Here is a 22,043-nt window from a genome sequence, read left to right as displayed (position 1 = left end):
ACTTCCAGTTGGCTGTTAGTGATGCATTACCTTTGATTTTTGTAACAATTTAGAAACCAGTTATTGTTACTAACTCCCAATTTGTTTGGAGGCAGAAGGATTTCAAAAAATGAAGTTCATGCAGAAAGCTTTTAAAAGGATATTTGATCACAAACTGAATTAATTTCATTCTACGTGTTAATTTCATGGACTCTTTTTCTCCCCAGTATCTTTTACATCTCTGAGATGAGGATGCATGATACTAGGATAATGCGTTATATTTCATTGCAATTTTAAAAAATCTTCTCTAGAGACTCATAAAATAAAGATGCAGTTTACAATCCATAATGTTGTAATGGACAGAGAAATATGATAATTTGATTCAGAGTGGCTTAGAGAATTCATATGGTTCAGGGTGTGAAGACTGAACCAAGATCCTCTGTTACCTAGGACAGCTCCTTAATTTCTCTGAGACTCAGTATTCTCACTTGTAAAGTGGGGATAATAATAATACCTACGTCATAGATTGCTTGTGAAAAATGGAATGAGATAATACTTGCAGCGTGTTAACCTTTTCTCTTATTGCATCTGTCCCAAATCATCGATGCTGGAAAGAGTTAATGCTTCTCCCAAATTGCCAAAATTACCAATAATAATAAAAAAAAATACTGGAAATCTTGGAGGAGCTGACATGATTTTATTTTATTATGCAAATAGTTTTGACCTCCAGAGATTATTTATTTTGCTTCAGATGCCTCATCTTCTGTGCTGCTAACCAAACAGTTTATTCCATTTTGTGCAACAATTCATAATGAACCTTAAGAGAATTACTGATTATTTTAGAGTTTTTGGCTCAATTACCTGTTTCAAATGCTCAATGACTAAGGAAAGCATGTCATTTTCTCCTCTCCTGCACACTGGAGCATAACAATAGACTTTGAATAGAGCAAATCAAAGAGACACAAATACCAGTATAAGGGGCCCATTGTGCTGAGTTTGTAGCCCTGTCACATGCTTTTAATTTAGGTCGGTTGATTGATTATGACATACTGACAGATAGCACATTGTTCCTCTCTTGGAACCTCTAGACTCTTTAATATTCCTTCCCTTATCTGTCCATTTTGATTCCAAAACTTAAGTGAAATGGAATTACAGCATTCACTTTGTTTTCCTGTACTAAGTGATTATCTCTGAAGTGCAATTTTGTGATTAGGTGAGATGGCATGCATACACTCAGCTAATGCTGATTTCCCCCAGGGTGCAGAACAGGTAAATTCATAATGAATGGATGTTGTGCTTTGATTTCAAATGGATGGAAAACCTCCCCACACTTGGTAGTTTTATTTTAAAAATGTATTTAATTATTCTAAAATTAACAGGAGAATATTAAAATTGAACTTTAGAAAATGGCATTTAAACATAAGTCAAGGGTGCTAACTGCTTATGAATGTTAATACCCTTCAAAAAGTGAAAAAACAAACTTACCTGACATAAATTAGGGGGGTGGGGTGTGAGTGGAGAAGGAGTGTGGTCATTGAAAAACCTCAGTTTAATTATTTATATTTTTCTGATTAATTCAAAAATATCTAAGTGCACCTTAGTATTAGTATTCTCAAATACTAATGTTTCTTATTTTGAAAACTACAGTAATTATTAACTAATTGGTATTATAGTATTGTCATAGATGTTTGGTCCTGAGGGGTGACTTCTGGTGTGTGTGGGAGTGGGGGAGGAGCAAGGAGTTAATGATTGGCACACAGTATTTTTTTTTTTTTGATATTTAGAAAAAATTTTTTTGTCCAATAGTAAGAGAACTCAGTTTTAAAGAGAATTTTGCATTCCCAAATTAGACACGTTTTGACCAGACCACAAAAGTAGATGATTAGTACCCAAATCATACTCCTTTACTGATAAGAATTGACCATAATATTGTGAATCTTAAAGTGAGAAACCTAACATGCAATTTCTCAAACTTATTTCAGTTGAAATCCTTTTTATAAAGAATTGTAAGTTCTAGTCAGAACTTCATGTAGGCCGTGTTGGTACATGGTCGTTTGTGGTTCTTTGATCACCTTCTTCTTCCCACACTTAATCTCTTAGCATAGTATCCAGTATATACCAAGAGCACAGTAAATCTTAATTATTGTTGTTATTTTAATTATCTTTCCAACTGAATAAAAGTAATAATTTTAATAAGTTGATGACAGGTGATTTTCAACAATAAAGCACGTTAATTTGGAATAAAGTGTTTTTATTCAAGCCTCAAAGAAAAACCAACCCATTAAAATTTTTCTCTTATTAAAATCCAATTGTATGTCATGTGAACCATCAGCAATATTCTTTCTGGTGAAAGTGATTCACTTTCCTGTATGTTGTATTGTCACTTGCCCTGACAGATGCGATACCCTCAAAGTTGTCCTCCTAATTTTGGACAACTACGTAGCAGAGGTGAATGGCCTACGTTTTTAGTATGCACTCTCTCCCACCTTACATACTTGAGTTAGCAAGGTAAAAGCACTTCTAAGTACACTCAGTGAGTGATTTGTTAGCCGATAGCCTGCTCTCCAAGGCCACAATAGGAAAACTGGAACTATTTATTTCCCACATCATGGGGCTATTGGATATAACTCTTTGGGCAGAGGTAAGGAAGATAAGATGTATCACTGGTGTGGTGAAAAGGACATGAATTGGGAACCAGAACGCCTACAGATTGTAGTTTTAGTTCTATTTAGTATCTTAGGTCACATTTTGTAGTTTCTCTGGGAACCTTAGAAGTTATTTTATACTTATTGTGGGTTTGTTTGTTTTTACTCTTCTTTCTTGCTAGTTTGGTAGACTCTGTGAAGATGTGTTACTCATCATTAGATCTTTATGCCCAGTTGTACCATTGACAACATTGAAGGTGCTTAACAAATGTGTGTAGAAAAAGTAAGGCAGGAAGACAACCAGAAGGAAGAGAAAGAATAGAACAATATATTTAAGGCCTAAGTTTCCCCCCAAATTCTCTTTGAATAAAACCTTGTGAAATCAAGCACACATGGTCCTAACATTGATGGAAGTGTAAACTTTTAGGGCTTGGAGAAGTTACCATCAGTCAGACCTTCTCTTTTTATGTATGAGAAACAGGCTCATGATGATTAGGTGAAGTGTCATTTGAGTAATGTCTAAGCTGGATCTAGTTCTTCTCCCTCCCAGGACGGCACTCTGGACTGTACTGGGTAGGCTCATCGTTAGGCTATATATGCAAATAAGTCTCAAAGATATACCCCCTACCCATTAGAATATGGGAAAAGTGAATGGTCTTTTACTTTCAATTCTCTGTATCATTCTATTTCTTGATATGAACAACAACAAAAAGCATGAACTACTTTTGTAACACAATAAGAAATAATATTTGGAAAAATATCATTAAAAAATAATCAATTTCAATACTCTGCAGGAGTGTTATATAGACTCAGTAACGATACGCAAAAACAAAACGTACCCTGCATCATGAATATGATTTGGTAACGTGTATTTCTTGAAGAGTGGACTGGAATTCACCAGTGTATGTATTAAATCTCTCTGACATATTGGTGAAGAGGCCACGTAGTTATAAATGCTTGGTTGTCTTGCCTTAAGAGGTCAAACAACTCTATCTCCCCAAGAAGAGGCTGCTCAGATTTCTTACCTGTCTCCCAGAGGGACACTCCCCCTTCTGATATACCTTTTCATGGTCATAGTCAAGTATACCATCTTCTGATCTGTCTAAATTCAATCCATCAAGTTTTCTTTTTTTCTATTAATATTTCTTATTGCCTTTTTGGAGAAGAAAAAGCAAAACATTTTTAAGTAAGAGCAGGTGTTTGTAAATCTTATTGAACTGTCCTTTCATTCATGCTTTCTTCCACGTTTTGCCTATCCTCAAAGTGTCCTGAAACTTTGACTAGCGGGAAGAAGAGCGAGGGGGTTGCCACCAGCTGTAAAGCTGTGGGTGAGAAGAATGGAGTCTCACCACTAAAGCCAAGCAATGTTGCATCTTATCTTTCCTGGCTTTGCCCAGAGAGTTCGATCCATAGTTACATATTTAATTATCCCGAGGGCTTCTGGGTGGCTCAGTCCCTTAAACATCAGACTCTTGGTTTTGACTCAGGTCATGATCTCACAGTTCCTGAGTTCCAGCCCTGCGTGGGGCTCTGTGCTGACAGCTCAGAGCTGGGAGCCTGGAGCCTGCCTCAGATTCTGTCTCCCTCTCTCTCTTTATGCTCCTCCCCCACTTGCACTCTGTCTCTCTCTGTCTCTGTCTCTCTCTCTCAAAACTAAATAAACATTAAAAAAATAATTATCCTGTATGCTAATTATCTATAGATCAGAGTATCTATTTGACTTATTTTCCAATGTTACTATTTTTACAGCTTCTGCCACCTTTGAAGACTTTCAAATTCGTCCCCACGCTCTTTTTGTTCACTCGTATAGAGCTCCGGCTTTCTGTGATCACTGTGGAGAAATGCTGTGGGGTTTGGTGCGTCAAGGCCTTAAATGCGAAGGTAAGGTCTTTCCTTCCCAACCAAGTAGATCCCATGCTGGAACACATAAGTTACCTGCTTATGTTGTGCCCTCTACAATAATGTCTTCTTAACTTTATGTCTTTCAGCAATTTTGGGGATGCATGGATTCTGCTCTGTTCATTTCTTTACATTTCCTGTCTTCAGCTTATTTGCTCTGATCTGGGAAACCTGATTCTCATATCATTTTCCCTGTACTACGTGGATGTGTTTCTTTTGTGTTGGTTATTTTGGCAACAAACTGAAAATAATAATTGCTTCTTAAGTCGGAATTTTTTCAATATTTTTTTAAAAATTCTTTTTAATATTTATTTATTTTTTTTTTTGAGAGACAGAGAGAGAGAGCAAGAATGGGGAAGGGGCAGAGAGAGAGGGAGACACAGAATCCAAAGCAGACTCTAGGCTCTGAGCTGTCAGCACAGAGCCCAATGCGGGGATCGAACTCAGAAACCGTGAGATCATGACCTGAGCCAAAGTCGGATGTGTAACCGACTGAGACGCCCAGGCACCCCATGTTGGAATTTTGATTCGTAGGCATTCGCTAAATGTTTGTTGAAATTAGCAGAAATTTAGGAGATTAATCAAACCATGCAAGGTCAATCAGCTGTAGAGTGGTGGCCTGGAACTTGTGCCCATGTTTCTAACAATAGCGTAGTTTGCCATAAAATGAACTTTACCATGAAAAGAACTCTTTAAACTCAAGTGGCTAGAACACCATTATAAATCTTAAAAATACTCCAATCATACAGTGTTCTCTCTGACTTGTAGGAGGTAGAGCTGTTTGAACTTTGGCCGATATAACCAAGCATTTATGATGCAACCTAGAAATAAGCTAACCACAGTTTTTGAATTTCTGTCTGTGAGAAGACAAGTTAGGTGACAGTGACTTAGAACAAACTGCCTGAAGTGTGGCTTTATGGAAGTTTTCTGGCCTCCTGTGTGACACACAGGGAACTATACATAGTGGAAATATCAAACAAAAAATGGTGTTTTCTTAATTATCTAAAATGTGGAAACCAGCATGTAAAGAAATGTAACATGTTTTCTTAACAATTCTACAAGGTAGTTATTATCCGTATTTTGTCGATAGCCAAACTGAGGTGTGCAAGGTCATGTAAACAAAAAAATTATAGAGCCAGGATTCACATCAAGTTCAAAAGTTGTGATGCACTGTGATTAACTTTCCCTTATGTGTCCACTCACATTAACTTGTGGCAGCTAAAAAAGCCTCAGGCGATCTCTTTGTTGTTTTTTTTTTGTTTGTTTTGTTTTTTCTTTTTTTGTTTGGTGGTTTTGGGGTTTTTTGTTTCTGTTTTTGTTTTTGTTTTTGTTTTTGCTAGATCCCTTAAAGTCCAAGTCCATTATATCCAAGAACATTTAAACAAAAATGATAACCAGAGTAGTTGCTGAGCTCGTCCAAAAGAATCAGAATTCAAAACCCACCTTATTTACAATTTCTGAAAAGAAAACAGAAAAAGCTCAAAAGAAAATTTGAATTTCTAAATAGCCTCAAGAAAAACGAAAACAATACTATTTTTAAAAATGCATAACTTGATACTAGAAGAGCTTTTAATTTATGGTTGAACAAAAATCATTTTACTTTCTCTTTCCAGGATGCGGACTGAATTACCATAAGAGATGTGCATTTAAAATCCCCAACAATTGCAGTGGCGTGAGGAGGAGAAGGCTCTCGAACGTTTCTCTCACTGGGCTCAGCACCATCCGCACAGCATCTGCTGAGCTCTCCACCAGTGCCCCTGACGAGCCCCTCCTGGTACAGCTTCCTGTTTTTCCATTTATCCGTTTGCATGAGAGATCTGTGGGACAATGTGATGACAGTGTCAATCCAAGACAGCACCCCGGGAGGGAGGACACAGCCAGGGTGTTATTGACTGTGTTTTTTCAGGGTTTGTACTGTAGACTGGTCAGTGCTTCAAATATCCAACAACTTTGAGTTTGCTTTCATTTATGACCTCAGTGCATTTAGAAAATATGTAAGGTTTCATCGTGGTCATAGGGCCAGACCAGCACAAACTAACATGTGAATGTTGCAAAACACACTTTGTCAAAATTGGGAAACCAAAGATGAAAGATGTTCTTCTCTGAAGATTATTAGAGTGCTTTGTGACATAGCTGCATATCTATTCTGGGAGAAAAGTTCAAATTTGTTCTTATGAAAATAATGAAAGTCTTTAATTTGTTGGCAATACTGGCATACATTCCAGGGTATTGTCAGGGTGACACAGATTGACAAATGTTATGAGAACAATAGCACTCAAATGCTTTAAGTATTTCCATTAGCTCTAAACACTTTTGTGGATAGGACTTAAATATTTTTTAAGAAATTTAAATTCGAATTTTCCAAACATTCACAACCAAGTAAAAATTGTGGTAATTATGTGAATTATTTAAAATAGGAAAATAGGCGAACAATGTGAGGCCTTAAATTTCCCGTATTTACTTCTTCCCCTAAAGACTTTTTAGTAATCTAGCTATTGTAAAACTCAATTGAAAAAAATTAAAAATTATTAAAACAGTAAGGTTAAATTCATCCCTCTTGATGTGGAGAAGGGCAATAAATTTTGAAGACATCTCTCAAAAGTTGTATTAGTTCCTTGTTTGGAAAATATTTTGTTGTGATCCTTATCACTTCAATTTTGTTACAGCATGAACAAGACATATAATTCAAATACATGCTCATTTTGGTAAATAGGAAAATGTCATACTATTTTCCCGTGACTGACTTAAAATTGAGAGTTTGTTGTGTTTTCAGTCTTTCATGAAGTGAGTCTGTTGGAGGAAGGCAAGTACTTAATCCTGCTGTTAACTAGAAGAATATATTATGTTTGGTAACTATTCAGAATGTATGTGTATCATTTTATATTATTCCATAATGTTGCATTAATTGGAACTAGTGATATTTTCATTGAAAGATGCTTAAATTAGGGCACCTGGTTTGGCTCAGTCGGTTAAGTGTCTGACTTTGGCTGAGCTCACGTTTTCACACTTTGTGGGTTCAAGCCCCATGTCGGGCTCTCTGCTGTCAGTTCACAGCCTGCTTCAGATCCTCTGTCCCCCTCTCTCTTTGCCCCTTCCTTACTCACACTTTCTCTCTCGCTCTCAAAAATAAACAGACATTAAAAAAAAAAGGTGCTTAAATCAAAAGCTATTTACTTTTTCAAATAACTCTCATGTCAGCTTCCCAATTCTAAAATTCCTTGATTTAGTTTGAATTTTTGTAAGTAGTGACTTTTCAAGTGCTAGCAGTTACTCTTGCTTTTAAGATAGTCACTGAGACTCACACTATTTATAGAACACTTACAAGTAAGTTTAAGAAACAAAATTGGGGGCGCCTGGGTGGCGCAGTCGGTTAAGCGTCCGACTTCAGCCAGGTCACGATCTCGCGGTCCGTGAGTTCCAGCCCCGCGTCAGGCTCTGGGCTGATGGCTCAGAGCCTGGAGCCTGTTTCCGATTCTGTGTCTCCCTCTCTCTCTGCCCCTCCCCCATTCATGCTCTGTCTCTCTCTGTCCCAAAAATAAATAAAAAAACGTTGAAAAAAAAAAAATTAAAAAAAAAAAAAAGAAACAAAATTGTAAATTAATTATATATTGTTTTCAAATTCTTTAAAAATTATTTAACATCCCACAACGAATCTAAAGCTTTAAAGCCTTTCATTATTGCAATAAATTAGATGATTAATGCTAAAGATTCTTCTTTTAGATCTTTCTCAACTTTTTATAATATGTAAATATACACACAAATACATGTATATACATATATACACAGACATGCATATATATACTTCAAAACATCACATATAATTTACATCTTATAAGTATAAATTAAATTACATATTTAAATTATTTACATGCATATATTTATAAATATATATCATTTATATATAAATATAATTTAGGTTACCTATCTATAGACTATAATACAAGTTTTTAAATCAAATTATTTAATTGCTTTATTTAGCCAAATTAAATTATTTCATCATTTGAATTAGTTGATCACAAGTTATGTTTTACATGAAATGTTGAAACTTACTACTGCTTTATTGCTGAATGGAAATTTTTATAGTAGAATGCTTAAAATGTTTTTTTTAAATATATATTTTTAAAAATCAAATTTCAACCATGTCTGTCAAGAATGCTGGTATAATTGTGATCAAATCAGATATTTGTGAGGTGAGAAAATATTGGGGCCATAAAATACTTTGAAAAATGTTGTTATCCTAAACTTTCATAAACTTGTGTAAAATGCCCAACGGGTAGCCATTAAATAAGAAATGCCCGTGGAAATAATGTTTGTGATACTATTTGACATACTGGCTCTGAAAGTCATGTTTTACATGTGTCAAAGCTTTTTGTGCCTTCAGAGGATACCTCCTTATCTTTTGTTTTATCCAATACCTGAGAAAGGAAGAAATACTGGCCTGCTTTGAGGAGGGCACGTATTTTCCAGTTGCCTTGGGTCATGGTCATGCCTTGGCTACTTACTTTATGTAGGAACAAAGCCACCCCGCTGTACCCAGGCATGTTGGAGTACAGTGAATATGTCCCTCTTTATCCCTGGGCAAGGCAGAAAAGGTCAGTAATTACAGTTTAAAATTTAGAGTGAATGCCTAATCAAAAGAAATATTATCTCAATAGTAGTAAAACCTTTTAGTTCTGTATACCATAAGGGATATTTTTCCATTTCCAAAAAAGATGATGACCAAGATAAAGATGACGTTGCTTATTAATCTCATTATATCACCCATATTGCAAGTCTGCCATGACAAGTGTATAGATTTTCTCTCAAATGTAAGAAAATGTTTCTCCTATCCATACTTGATGACTTATTTTGACTATGAAATCACCATTTCACATACAGATTAAGACACTGATAATTCTATTAATTTATTCATTTTTGGCACCTAAATTGAATCTCAGATTTCCATAATGCCACTAAGATAGAAAACGAGCATAACAACATAAATCATATGATAGGCTTTATCTATCATCAATTTTGGCAGTAAACGGTATTCATTATACCAAACATAAAGCAGTCCATCTTTTAAGAAGACCCAAAATGAAGTCAATTTATGGTATAATAGCTCAGCAGGGGTGTATACCTCTCTGCACACCATCACCAGCATTAGAAGGAAATGAGAAAAACTCAGTAGGTCCTTGAGTAGGATACATTAATATGTTGTATTATATATATTATGTATTATATATATTATATATATATTATGTATGATATGTATTATATATATATTATATATTATGTATATATGTATATATGTATCATATGTGTTATTATATTATGTATATATAGTATATATTATATACTATAAGTATACTTATTAAGACCATATTAATTTTATAGTCTTAAGAAAATTGCAAAAGAGAAGTCAGGATTAAATAATCCTATCATTTCTCTATGCTTTATTCATCTTTTTATTTTTATTTACAAATGTTCTTGTAGTATTTGGGAAAAATCAAAATCAATTGAAACTGTGTTATACAAGACTTAATCTTAGGCAAAAAGTGAAATAATCTCTTTCAGAACTTCTGCTCCTAGCTATGAAGAAGCTTGTATCTGATCAACTGTTCTACAAGGGACAATTATACAAGCTGAATAAAACATAACAGAAGAGAACAGAACAAAATATTTGAAGGTGCCCAAAAGCAACCAAAGCAATTAGGATTTAAGGGACCAATGTCTTAGAAGGAAATCGCAGAGAGATCAGTGCACAGGATGGCCCCCACAACAAAGTGGCACCAAATGTCAGTCATGCTGGCGTTGAGAACTCCTGAGGTAGAACCGAGCTGGAAAATTTCCAAACATATTATAAAGCGACTGTTAAGACAGTGTAGATTATACAAGGTCTGAGTATCAAAAAATAATGTGGTGTTACGCAACAACAGAACAATAAACCAATCAAACAGAACAAAGAGAGTTGAGAAACTACGTATATAGACAAAGCCAACTGATTTCTGACAAGAATATCACTGCTATGAAAAAAGGCTGATCTTTTCAACAAATATTTCTAGGACCAATTGGATATCTGTATGGAAAACGTGGATCTTGATCCTACCTTATACCACATACAAAATCAATTCATGGTGCATTGGGAGCTTCTAGGAGCTAACAGAGAAGGGTATCTACAAGAACTTGGAGTTGGGAAAGCCTTTTTAAACAGGACTCACATCACTGATGTCAAAGGGAAAAAGTGATAAATTAGACATCTTTAAAATTCAGAAATTGTTTGCAGCAAAAAATGCCATTGAACCGAAAGCAAGTCACTGAATGGAAGAAGATATTTTCAACATATGTATATTATAAAAGATGCATATATGTAAATATATAAGGAATATATAAAGAACATCTATAAAAATTTAGAAGACAGACAACCCCATTTAAGGTATAGGCAAAAATATTTGTTTTAACAGCACTTTATAAAAGAACATAATCAATAAACATAAAAATGTCCTTTGCATCATTAGTTATCAAGGAGTCTAAAGTTAATCTACAGTGAAATATCTCTATACCAGAATGTCTAACATTAAAAATAAAACTGATAATAACAAGTATCGATGAAGATATTAAGCAACTGGAACTCTTATACACTACTACTGTGAATATAAATTGGTTCAACAACTTTGGAAAAATGGTTGGCATTTATCTGCTAAATCTGAACATATGAGTAACATGTGAATCCACAGTTCTACTCCTTGGTTTATATTCAGCAGAAATGTGTATAGGCATATATAGAAAGATATGTACAAGCATTTTTTTTTTATTTCTTGCTTTTTCATTTTTTTAGACCTCATTTTTTCGAGCAGTTTTAGGTTCTCAGCAAAATTGAAAAGAAGGTATAAAGATTTCCCATATACCACCTGCCCCAACCCCGTGCATTGTTTAACCCCCGCCTCCCCGCCCCTGTTATCAGCATTACTTGCCAGAGCAGTAGTTTTGTTAATACTGATGAGTCTACACTGACACATCATAATCACCTAAAGTCCCATTTTAGGGTTCAGCCTTGTACATTCTGTGGATTTGGGCAAATGTATGATGATGTATTCATCATTATGGTATCATACAAAGTGTTTTCACTGCCCTAAAAATCCTCTGTGCTCCAGCTGTTTTCCCTCTTCCCTTTCACCCAGTCCTGCTAACCAGTGATCTTTTTACTTTCTCCATAGCTTTGCCTTTTCCAGAATGTCTTCTAGTTGGAATCATACAGTATGTACCCTTTCCAGATTGGGTTCTTTTACTTAGTGATATGCATTTAAGTTTCCTCCATATCTTTTCATGGCCTGACAACTCTTTCCTCTTAGCATGGAATAATATCCATTGTCTAGGTGTCCACAGTTTATTTATCTGCAGGACATCTTGGCTACCTCCCAATTTTGAGCAGTTATGAATAGGCTACTATAAACATCCATATACAGGTTTTTATGTAGACAAAAGCTTTTTTTAACTCTTCTGAGTATCATAAAGTTTGATTGCTAGATTATAAGGTAAGAGTATGTTAGGTTTTTTAAGAAACCATCAAACTGTCTTCAAAGTGGCTGTGCTATTTTGCATTCCCACCAGCAATGGATGAGAGTCCCTATTGCTCCTTGTCCTTATTAGCATTTGGTGTTACTAGTGTTCTGGATTTTGGCCATTCTGATAGGTATATGGTGGTATTTCATTGTTTTAATTTGCATTTTCCTGATGACATATGATGTAGAGCTTCTTTCATATGCTTATTTGCTGTCTGCTTATATCTTCTTTTGTTGTTGCTTAAAGATTTTTGTTTTTAAGTAATATCCATACCCATTGTGGGCCTCCAATTTAAAATCCCAAGATCAGGAGTCTCATGCTCTACTGACTGAGCCACCCAGGCACTGTCTTCTTTAGTGAGGTGTCTTTGAAGGTTTTTGGCCCATTTTTAAAATTAAGTTGTTTTCTTATTGTTGAGTTTTAAGAGTTCTTTGTATATTTTAGATAATAATCCTTTATTAGATCTATCTTTTGCAAATATTTTACAAATATTTCCTCCCAGTCTGTGGCTTGTCTTCTAATTCTCTTAGCAATGTGTTTTGCAGAACAGAAGTATTTTTTTAATTTTAATGAAGTTCAGTTTATCAGATGTTTCTTTCATGAATTGTGCCTTTGATTTTATTTCTAAAAAGCTATCACCATATCCAAAGCCATGTAGGTTTTTATCCTATGTTATCTTCTAGGAATGTCATAGTATTGTACTTTACATTAAGGTCTGTGGTCCATTTAGAGTTAATTTTTACTAAAGTATGTAAGGTATGCATCTACATTAATTTTTTGCATGTTAATGTTTAGTTTTTCTAGTGCCGTTTGTTGAGGGATCTTTGTACATTGTATTGCTTTTGTTTTTTTGTCAGAGATCAGTTGACTATATTTATGAAGGTCTGTTTTGGGGCACACTAATCTGATACATTGATCTATTTGTCTCTTCTTTCTTTTTTTTAAGATTTTATTGTTATTTTTATTATTTCATTTATTTTTTTAAATTTACATCCAAATTAGCATATAGTGCAATAATGATTTCAGGAGTGGAATCCAGTGATTTATCCCCTGTAGTAACACCCAGTGCTCACCCCAACAAGTGTCCTTAATGCCCCTTACCCATTTAGCCCACCCCCCCAAAAAACCCCTCCAGCAACCCTCTGCTTGTTCTCTGTATTTAATAGTCTCTTATGGTTTGTCCCCCTCCCTGTTTTTATATTATTTTTGCTTTCCTTCCCTTATGTTCTCTGTTTTGTATCTTAAATTCCACATATGAGTGAAGTCATATGATATTTGTCTCTTCTTCACCAGTAACACACTGTTTTGATTATTGTAGCTTTATAGTAAGTCTTGAAGTCAGGTAGCATCAGTCCTCCAATTCTGTTCTTTTCCTTCAATATTATGTTGGCTATTCTGTTTTTTTTTTCCTTTCCTCCTAAATTTTAGAATCAGTTTATTGACATCCATAAAATAAGTTGCTAGGATTTTGATTGGGATTGCGTTAAATCTATAGATCAAGTTGAGAAGAACTGACAGCTTGACAATATTAAATTTTCCTGTCCATGAACATGGAATGTTTCTCCATTATTTAGTTCTTATTTTACTTCTTTCATCAAATTTTTATAGTTTTCCTCAAGCAGATCTTATACATAACTGGTTAGATTTATACCCAAGTATTTTATTTTGAGGGGTGCCAATGTGAATGATATTGTTGGAAGCATGTTTGTAACTTTATTCATAATAGCTAAAAGCTAGAAACAAAAAAAAATCATGAGTTATAAAGTTATTAGGTTTCTTCATCACAGGTCATGTGAGAAATAAAATATTATATCAGAATAATTAATAGTTAATTTTTTCTGAAATTCCTATCAGTTAATGAAAATGGGGTACAGGAATTATATTATTTAATAATGGGAAACAAATTCTTTGGGTGCTAAATGAAAAGTAGTATGCCACATTATCCTAATATGCATGTTATTTGCATAGTTAACATTGTTTTCTACAGTAGTTTTCATTACAGATGAAAAACTGTAATTCTTGTGATCTTCCTTCAAGGGAAACAAAAATAAAAACAAAACTATAGTATAATATTACAATCAACTACTAAAGTAATAGGTGGCTCTATCTTTTATCTTTATCACCAGACATTTCTGGTGATTCTAACTTGCTAGCAAGGGGGAAAGAGCTGTGTGTTCCCAAAATATTTTCTTCAAAGTAATGGCCCTATCAAATATTCTGCAAAAAAAAACATTTCCTGATCAAATGATCACTGGAAAGTGCTTCATGGTCTGTCTACGTATTGGACGTGGTAATATTTAGTAAGCATAACTGTGGGCCTCAGAGTCTTGGGATAAGGAAAACAGTGTTCCTATACTGACTCAAATATGGAACCCCTTTTTCTGGTAAAACCTGGGGATATCCTGGGGGGGGAATACACTTTGAGAAATGGTAACTTAGAGGAATAAGTGAATGTATATTGCATAGATCATCTTCAAATATGAGCTGAGTAGCACTCAGCTAAAACTCAATTCTGATGAGAGCCCAGAGTAAAGGTATTCAGGGCTTTCAAATTGGAGGAAAATCATCAGCTTTATATATCGAATACATTTATGATAAGGATAATACCTTATTTTAGAAACTTGAGAAAGAGAAAGCTTTGCCACCTCTTATGACAATGTTCCATAAAAGCACACACAAGCAGGGTCATATTTCCTTGTAGGGGCCTAGGGCAGGCTGCCCCACAATGGGCCACTTTGATGCAAAGATTTTTTTTAGTTAAAAGCAATCAAAACCCAGGAGATGCAGGAAAAGCTCTCTGCCTCCCTAAGAGTGCCTGAATTTACATTGGAAAGGAGAGCTTTAAAGGGAAGCAACTATTAATAGAAACTCCCCCTTACCTAAGGAACTTATCTACAAGATGGGGGAACCTTGTTTTTCTAAACATCTCCTTTCACCTTCTTGCTAATGACCTTCTTCCCCTCCATATCCTCAGACCCTACTCCTCTCCTTAGCTCATATAACCTTCGTGTTGCCTCATTGTCTTTGGAATTTCATATCTATGCTGATTCCCTGTGCATACAGCTATTAAATTTGATTTTCTTGTGTTAATCTGTCTCATGTCAATTTGCTTCTAAGTCTAGATAGAGGGACCATAGGGCAAAGGAAGGTCTTCCTACCCGACATCCTCAAAAGTCATGTTTGGATATGTTCACATGGGCAGTTGTTTACCCTGAATTCTGCACATGCTTCATGTCAATCCAGAAATGTAGCAAGTATCAATGGGTAACAATTAATCTTGGCAGAACCTCTAAATGTACACCACTTCTCAATGTCTCTGATTGCAGATTGTACATTGCAGAATAGGATGGGGGTTCTGAGAACAACAGCCATGCATTTTTGTTAAGAAAGAGTCAGGTAGGGGTGCCTGGGTGGCTCAGTCGGTTAAGCGGCCGACTTCGGCTCAGGTCATGATCTCTCGGTCGGTGAGTTCGAGCCCCACGTCGGGCTCTGTGCTGACAGCTCAGAGCCTGGAGCCTGTTTCAGATTCTGTGTCTCCCTCTCTCTGACCCTCCCCCGTTCATGCTCTGTCTTTCTCTGTCTCAAAAATAAATAAACGTTAAAAAAAATTAAAAAAAAAAAGAGTCAGGTGTATTTTAGCTTTGATTTGGGATAGAAAGAATATGATATTCAGTATAAATATAGATATGTATTGTCCACTTAACCAAGATGTTTCTTACATTTTTCATTGATACTCTTTTTAAAAAAAATTTTCAGAATAATCTTTCTACTTTGATTTATACTTCAACCTTGAGCGAAATCAGACATAAAACAGTAATATGCAACAAAGACTGTAAAATGAGCAAAGAATCAACTGTAGGTATATTTCTCTCACTAAAACTCTAACCCACTGTTGGACTTTCCAGGTTTGTAAACTACTAATACTGATTATTCATCAGCTTATTCTTGCCTGCAGGCAGATAACAACTACGTAACATTTGATTACTTTGATGACCTTTTTCATTCTTTTGCCATTGAGAGGATGAATTATTGTGAAGAAAATCTAATCTTTCACGTAAAGGTCAAAAATGCTTCATTCTGACTATAATTTATTTTCAACAAGGTGAAAGAGCTGTCTTTCATCATTGACACCGTAACAAGTAGATTTTTTTTAACCTCTACCAACTCTTAACTGTAAACTGTGTTTTTGCTGTCTTGACTTAGTGTCTATAGTTCCATTTAAATGTTAAAACTTATTTCTAACTCAGGTGTGTTTGTGGCCATAAAGACTGATTAGTGTAACATTTTGCTTGAAAATGCACCTGTATAAAACATTATTGATAACATGCATCACTTTCTTCAAATAACATCATTTTCTTGTCTTTCTTCCCCTTTTTTCTGCACCTTTGCCTGCTTTTTGCCCTTACAACTTCATGTTTCAGTCTCCTGTGAGTCCTGGCTTTGAGGTAGGTACTAATTCTACCTGGCAATAGGAATATGCTTCACCATCTTTTGTAAAACAACATTATAGGTTGACCTCAGACAATTATTGGTATTGACCCTATTGGAATAATCAGATCAGAATTTGGCTCAGAATCCAGCCTGTTGAACTGCAGAAACCCCATTGGTCTTTCTATGAAACTGACAAGATGGGTTGAGAATAGAACAGAATACGTCAGAACACACTTTACCCAGCAGCATGTTAACTGAAATGCATGCATATTGGAATTGTATCCTGAAGACAGGGTACCACAAAACCATGCAAGTTGAGGCCACCATCCCAATATGTTTATACACAGTTTTAGTTGGCATGGTAAAACATAAAACAAGGACTGCCTGAAGATGAATGTAACTTTTTTAAAGAAAGGAGCTTTTAATCATTAATGTATTATCACAGTCTATTTAATTAGTTTTTAAAAAGATGGTATGCAAGTGGGTATATCGAGGTCTCAGTCCATGAAGAAATTATATTTGGAAAATTCACAAATTTCCTTCTCAGAGATTTTAAGTAAACCCCTCTCCAAAATAGGCTTTTTATTTATCTTAAGCAATTGATAGCCTGAATATGGAGGAAAGGCATTTAAATTAAATGTTAAAGCTGAGTATATAACAGTGCTTTTATTGTGATAACTTGTTTTGATGTATTGTGTTTATTAATATTTAGTTTTCCTTATTTCTGTACTTGTGGCAAATTGAGAGTTGACATTGTTATTTTTCTTTATGAGACTATGTTTCAAATACCATTATTAGTGTCCATTCTTACATGGTCTTGTTAAGGTAACTATAACAAAAGAAGCTAATGAAAACACAACCAGAACATGTATGAGGTTAAGTAAAATTAAGAAATCAAGTTATCTTGATCCTTAGGATATAAAATGAAGAAATTTACTTCAATAATAATAAATGTGTATGTTTGGAAAAATCATCCTAGGGCAAAACATTCCTTATATGTCTTTGTAAAATCTTCCTGGTATTATATTGCAATGATATATGATATTAATTTTCTTAATCTCTCCTACTGATTAGTTTGTTTTCTTCTTTTTTTTTAAATTTTAAACATTGCTGAAATAAGCCTCTTTGTGTTTTTTTGTTATACATTTATAAAAGTGTTAGTAGGTTTCTCGATCAGCATCTTTGAATGGATCTAGTAGATTATCTTCTTGGAAGCCAAATGGACTGAAAAATATATACAATTTTTTGCCAAATAGTTCTTCAAAAAGTTGTAAAAGTTTAAATTTATAACCCTGCTAACTACAGTGTATAAAAGTTTCTATTGCTTTATCTTCCCAACAATAGATTTGATTCCTATTTTAAACTTAAAAAAATTTTTTTTTACTAACTTGATAGGTAAAAAATCTCTATGCCTAAATATTATTTACTTATTGGAGGATAAATAGTTTTTCATATATTTATTGGCCATTTGTATTTTACCTATGGTTAATTACCTGTCTCTTTTTCTACTGAGTTGCTTATTGGTTGCTTAGAATCTTTATATATGATTAATTCTCTTTCTATTAATCTATGATGGAAGTATACTTTCAGTTTTATGTGTTTTTGACATCTTTTCCCACAGTTATTTTAACAGTGAGAGACATATTTTCATTCATTTTCTTACTATATAGAGACTGTTGAGAATAAATCAATATGGCCAAATTCAACATAATTTTTTTGTCAAATGATTGAAGAGAATATTTTTTTTCCTGAAGTAAAGGAGCTTAAGTCAAGGTAGAAAATGAAGGAGAATTTAAGACATTGGTGTTCTTTGCAACCAGAGGATATAATTGATATAGTGTTTTTAAAGTATGTTAGGTCTTATGGAATGTTTTTTTTTTAATTTAAGAACTCTATTGAAATTTTAAACATTATTTTTAAATGTATGTAAGGAAGTATTTACTATTATAGCTTTAAAGTTAAGGGGCTCTTTAGAGAATTTATTTTTGCTGAAATTAAATGCTTCTAGTCTAGTGTTTTTGGTAACTCCTAATATTCAGACTGCTTTATAGAAATCATTAGGAAATAAATTGCTCATTCCAGAAGCTTTTCCTGTGTTTGTCTTATATTCTCACTTTTTGCATCCTCTAGTTTTTATGAAAGTTAGACAATATTGATTTTAACTTGTTATTAATATTAATGGTGCATATTTTCTAAATAATAATTTGGCATAAACTGCTATTATTTTCATAAAGTTTACTGACTCACACTTAATTAAGACAAGCATTATATTAAAAGGAACTCTTGCCTGCATAGTTTCCTAGAAAATCTCCCCCAGAAATGACTCATTCAGTTACTGTTTTTGTTCATTTAAAAAAAAACAAAAAACAAAAAAAAGGAAGACAAGAGAATACCAGTATTGCATTATCTATCTGTAACTGCATATGATTCTGATACACTTTATAATAGCCGAGGTATATTATTTTCAAATGAGCAAATAATGAAAAAAACTATTTCTAATCCTGAATGAAACTATGATGATATTTCTGGCCAAATGAATATTTCCCAGGATATTTTCCAAAGTAGCAGAAGTCTATCAAGAAATAAGAGATTTTAATTGTTACTACTCTTGTGTTCTGGAGTTCCAGGAATTGTGGTGATTCATCTGAATTAAAAAGTCATTTTTCCATTTAAATATACACCACACCATCACATCCATGCAGTACATTTGCCAGATATTGCAAGATTTCTTTTGATGATTGTGTAAACTATTTCTTCAGATTCAGCCCTGGGTAGTGTATATGTTCAATGAGGAAAGACATCCAAGAATTCTTCAAGCAGCACGTATGTCTGTACTTCCCGAAAGTTAGAAAAGTATGTGCAGGGGTGGGTTTGTCAGGAAGGAGGCCTTCAGTAAAATTAAGAGTGTGTGGTCTACTTGCTGTGTTACTAATCAGCCGTTACCTGATTTCATTCAATGTGACTGGCTTATTATATGTACATTATTAATTCATGCTCTGAACAAAAACTTCCAGATGTGTAACTCTAACTGTAAACACTGCATGAGAGTTCTTCATGAACTCCCCTGGAGGGAGGGGGGCATTTACCAGTTGCCCACACTTATAAACATGTAGGTCTTGGGAACTAATAGGTCTTTAAAGCAGGCTCTAAAGGACCTATGTTTCCCTCAGAAAAGGGACCATGGCTTTCCTAACACTCCCTACAAGCCATGCCTTAAAACAGGAAATGCTGCTCTCTACCTTAAGATGCAAAACAGCCCCCCACCCCATGTTATCAATAACAGGCATTTGCTTAGTCTAATGTCATGCCAGACCTGAACAAATTTCAGTCCCTTCTCATTTACTTCCTGACCAATCATGACTACTGAGGTCCTAGTGAGCTCTTAGCTGAGTACTATGGGGAAAAGAAAAAGAAAAAAAAAAAGATTACTGTTCTCAGGAATGTTTCACCCCTCCCCCCCCCCAAAAAAAAAAGAATTGAAGGCTTGTCGAGAACAAATAATAATGAGGTGTGAAGAAAGTGGAATATTGGAATTGGTATTTTAAATTAGACTTCCAGAAGCTTGAGAAATAATTCAGCTTCTAAAATATTTATCTGTGTTCTCAGAAATATTTAGCTACATGATTTTACTTGATTCATTAGGCATGGTTTTCTGATACCTGGTTCTGTTTGATCCAATGAATGCCTCTCTCCCATCTCAAGAAGAATGGAAGTGTTGCCATTTTAATCATTAATGCAAGATGAAACAATGTCCAGAAGTTATGAGCAAATATACGTACTTCTTTCTCCAAATAGCCTAGTTTTTGGTGATTATTTCTCTGTAGCTGTACACTGAAAATATCACCGAGTGGTATAATTTTATTGAGGGAGTGCTTTCCTATATTTTTAAACTCAAAATTGATAAGGAAAAAGCCTTGTCTTATTCTTCTCTCTTTTTTAACTGAGTTACATTAAAATCTAATCTTTGATTCTACCATGTTATTTCAGATGCACATACATAGACACACAGTGCTATGCATTTACCATTCATTGTTATAGGTTAAGATTCTATAAAATACCATAAAATTATCTTTGTGAGCCCTTAAGTTACACTTACTTTTGAAGGGAAAGGCTCTAACCTTTGTAGCCTTGGATTGTGTTTATGGCGTGCTTTTCCAGCTTTTCCTTGGTGTCTTTAAGTCAGTAATCAATGGGACAGCCTCTTTCCAGATTATTTCATTCCATTCTCCTATGAGTTCATAGACCCAGACCAGGCTCTTGTCAACTTAGGCAAGGTCAGATACTATGGGAATATATGTTCCTAACATTACTATTCTTGTTTTTTCCACATAATCTGTTTACCTTCTGATTCACTTTCTATGTGTAGACCAACTCTGACATTTGAAGCCCCAAAGCAGAAGCTGTTGACATCCAAAAGTATTTTCTTCTTCAGTGGAAATGCTCCTTTTTTATTGTTTAGCTTTAGAGTGCAAGGCATTAAGGTCACATTGACTTCAAGTAAAAAGAGAGGTAATCTTATGTTATGTCTCCCCTTTCTTCCAAGATCCCATGGATTTGTAGGATTTTGGTAACTGACATTTTGAAAGAACAGCACATGTAATTTGCAACCATTCTTGAACAGTTCTGGTGCTTTCCCTGCAAAGAGTGGATCACTTAAAGCAAATAGTAAGGTTCCTTTACCCTTCATTTCTGTTTACCTAAAAAGAGTGATGCAATAAAAAGGTTAATATAACTTTTAAGACTACTTTAGCACTCAGAAACTCCAGACCACCTTGTATTTTTAATAAGAGAGTATTTATGTTATTAGTGTGACAGCTTTCACAAATCGCAGCAAACATTAAGAAATGAATTCTCCGTTGTAAAATACAGCATCGGTCACGACTAAGCAAGGGCACACTTTTTTTTCCTGCCCTATAGCAACTCTTTTCAATGTTAAGAAAAGGTGTTGATTAGCTTTTATTTATGCTATACATATTTAGGGTATCCAACTGAGGGGCCAGACTCATTTATCTGTCATACTTGGCAGGCAGTTCAAGGGAATCAGAATTGTAACAGAAGAGCACTGAACGATTTAAGAGTCACCAAATGCTCTACCCTCCCTCTACTCAGTGAAGTGCAGGGCATGGAAACATGAGTGTTTTCTGAATGACCCCCTTTTCCTCCACCATGGGGGTGTTTTATCTTTTCTTCAAACCTTCATATACATGGGCACTTACTCTGTGTGAGGCAGTATTCCAGAAGTTGGTGATACAGTGTTGAACAAAACCATCAAGATTCTCTCCTCATGGCACTCACATTCTATGAAAAGAGACAATAAAAATACAATAAGCAAACAGGTAAATAAGACCATTGCAGGCTGCAGTAATGGCTCTGGAGGAGACAGGATGGTGTGCCAAAGAGTAACAGAATGTGAATGGGGAGTGAGCAGTAAGTTAGATGGTCTGGAGGCCTCTTGGAGAAGGTGATATATGAACTGAAATCCAAAGAATAAGGCAGAACCATGTATACAGAAAGACAGGAAGAGCACATATTGTGATAATCCATAGT

General features: G+C 34.7%; 1 protein-coding gene across 3 annotated transcripts in view; it reads left to right on the top strand.

Moving 5' to 3' along the window:
* PRKD1 (protein kinase D1) overlaps positions 1-22,043 on the top strand; it is a 334,322-nt gene that overhangs the window by 249,689 nt on the left and 62,590 nt on the right. For 2 of the 3 annotated variants that reach the window (XM_045450589.1, XM_045450591.1), the window contains exons 3-5: positions 4,374-4,505; positions 6,137-6,297; positions 16,487-16,510. In XM_045450589.1, the coding sequence (XP_045306545.1) occupies positions 4,374-4,505; positions 6,137-6,297; positions 16,487-16,510 (317 nt within the window). The remainder of the gene's footprint in view (positions 1-4,373; positions 4,506-6,136; positions 6,298-16,486; positions 16,511-22,043) is intronic. The other variant, XM_045450590.1, reaches the window with a different exon arrangement.

Source organism: Leopardus geoffroyi, chromosome B3, assembly GCF_018350155.1.
Source record: "Leopardus geoffroyi isolate Oge1 chromosome B3, O.geoffroyi_Oge1_pat1.0, whole genome shotgun sequence".
Lineage (NCBI taxonomy): Eukaryota > Metazoa > Chordata > Mammalia > Carnivora > Felidae > Leopardus > Leopardus geoffroyi.
The sequence above is the reverse complement of the archived record's forward strand: the minus strand, read 5'-3'. Positions and strand labels throughout refer to the sequence as shown.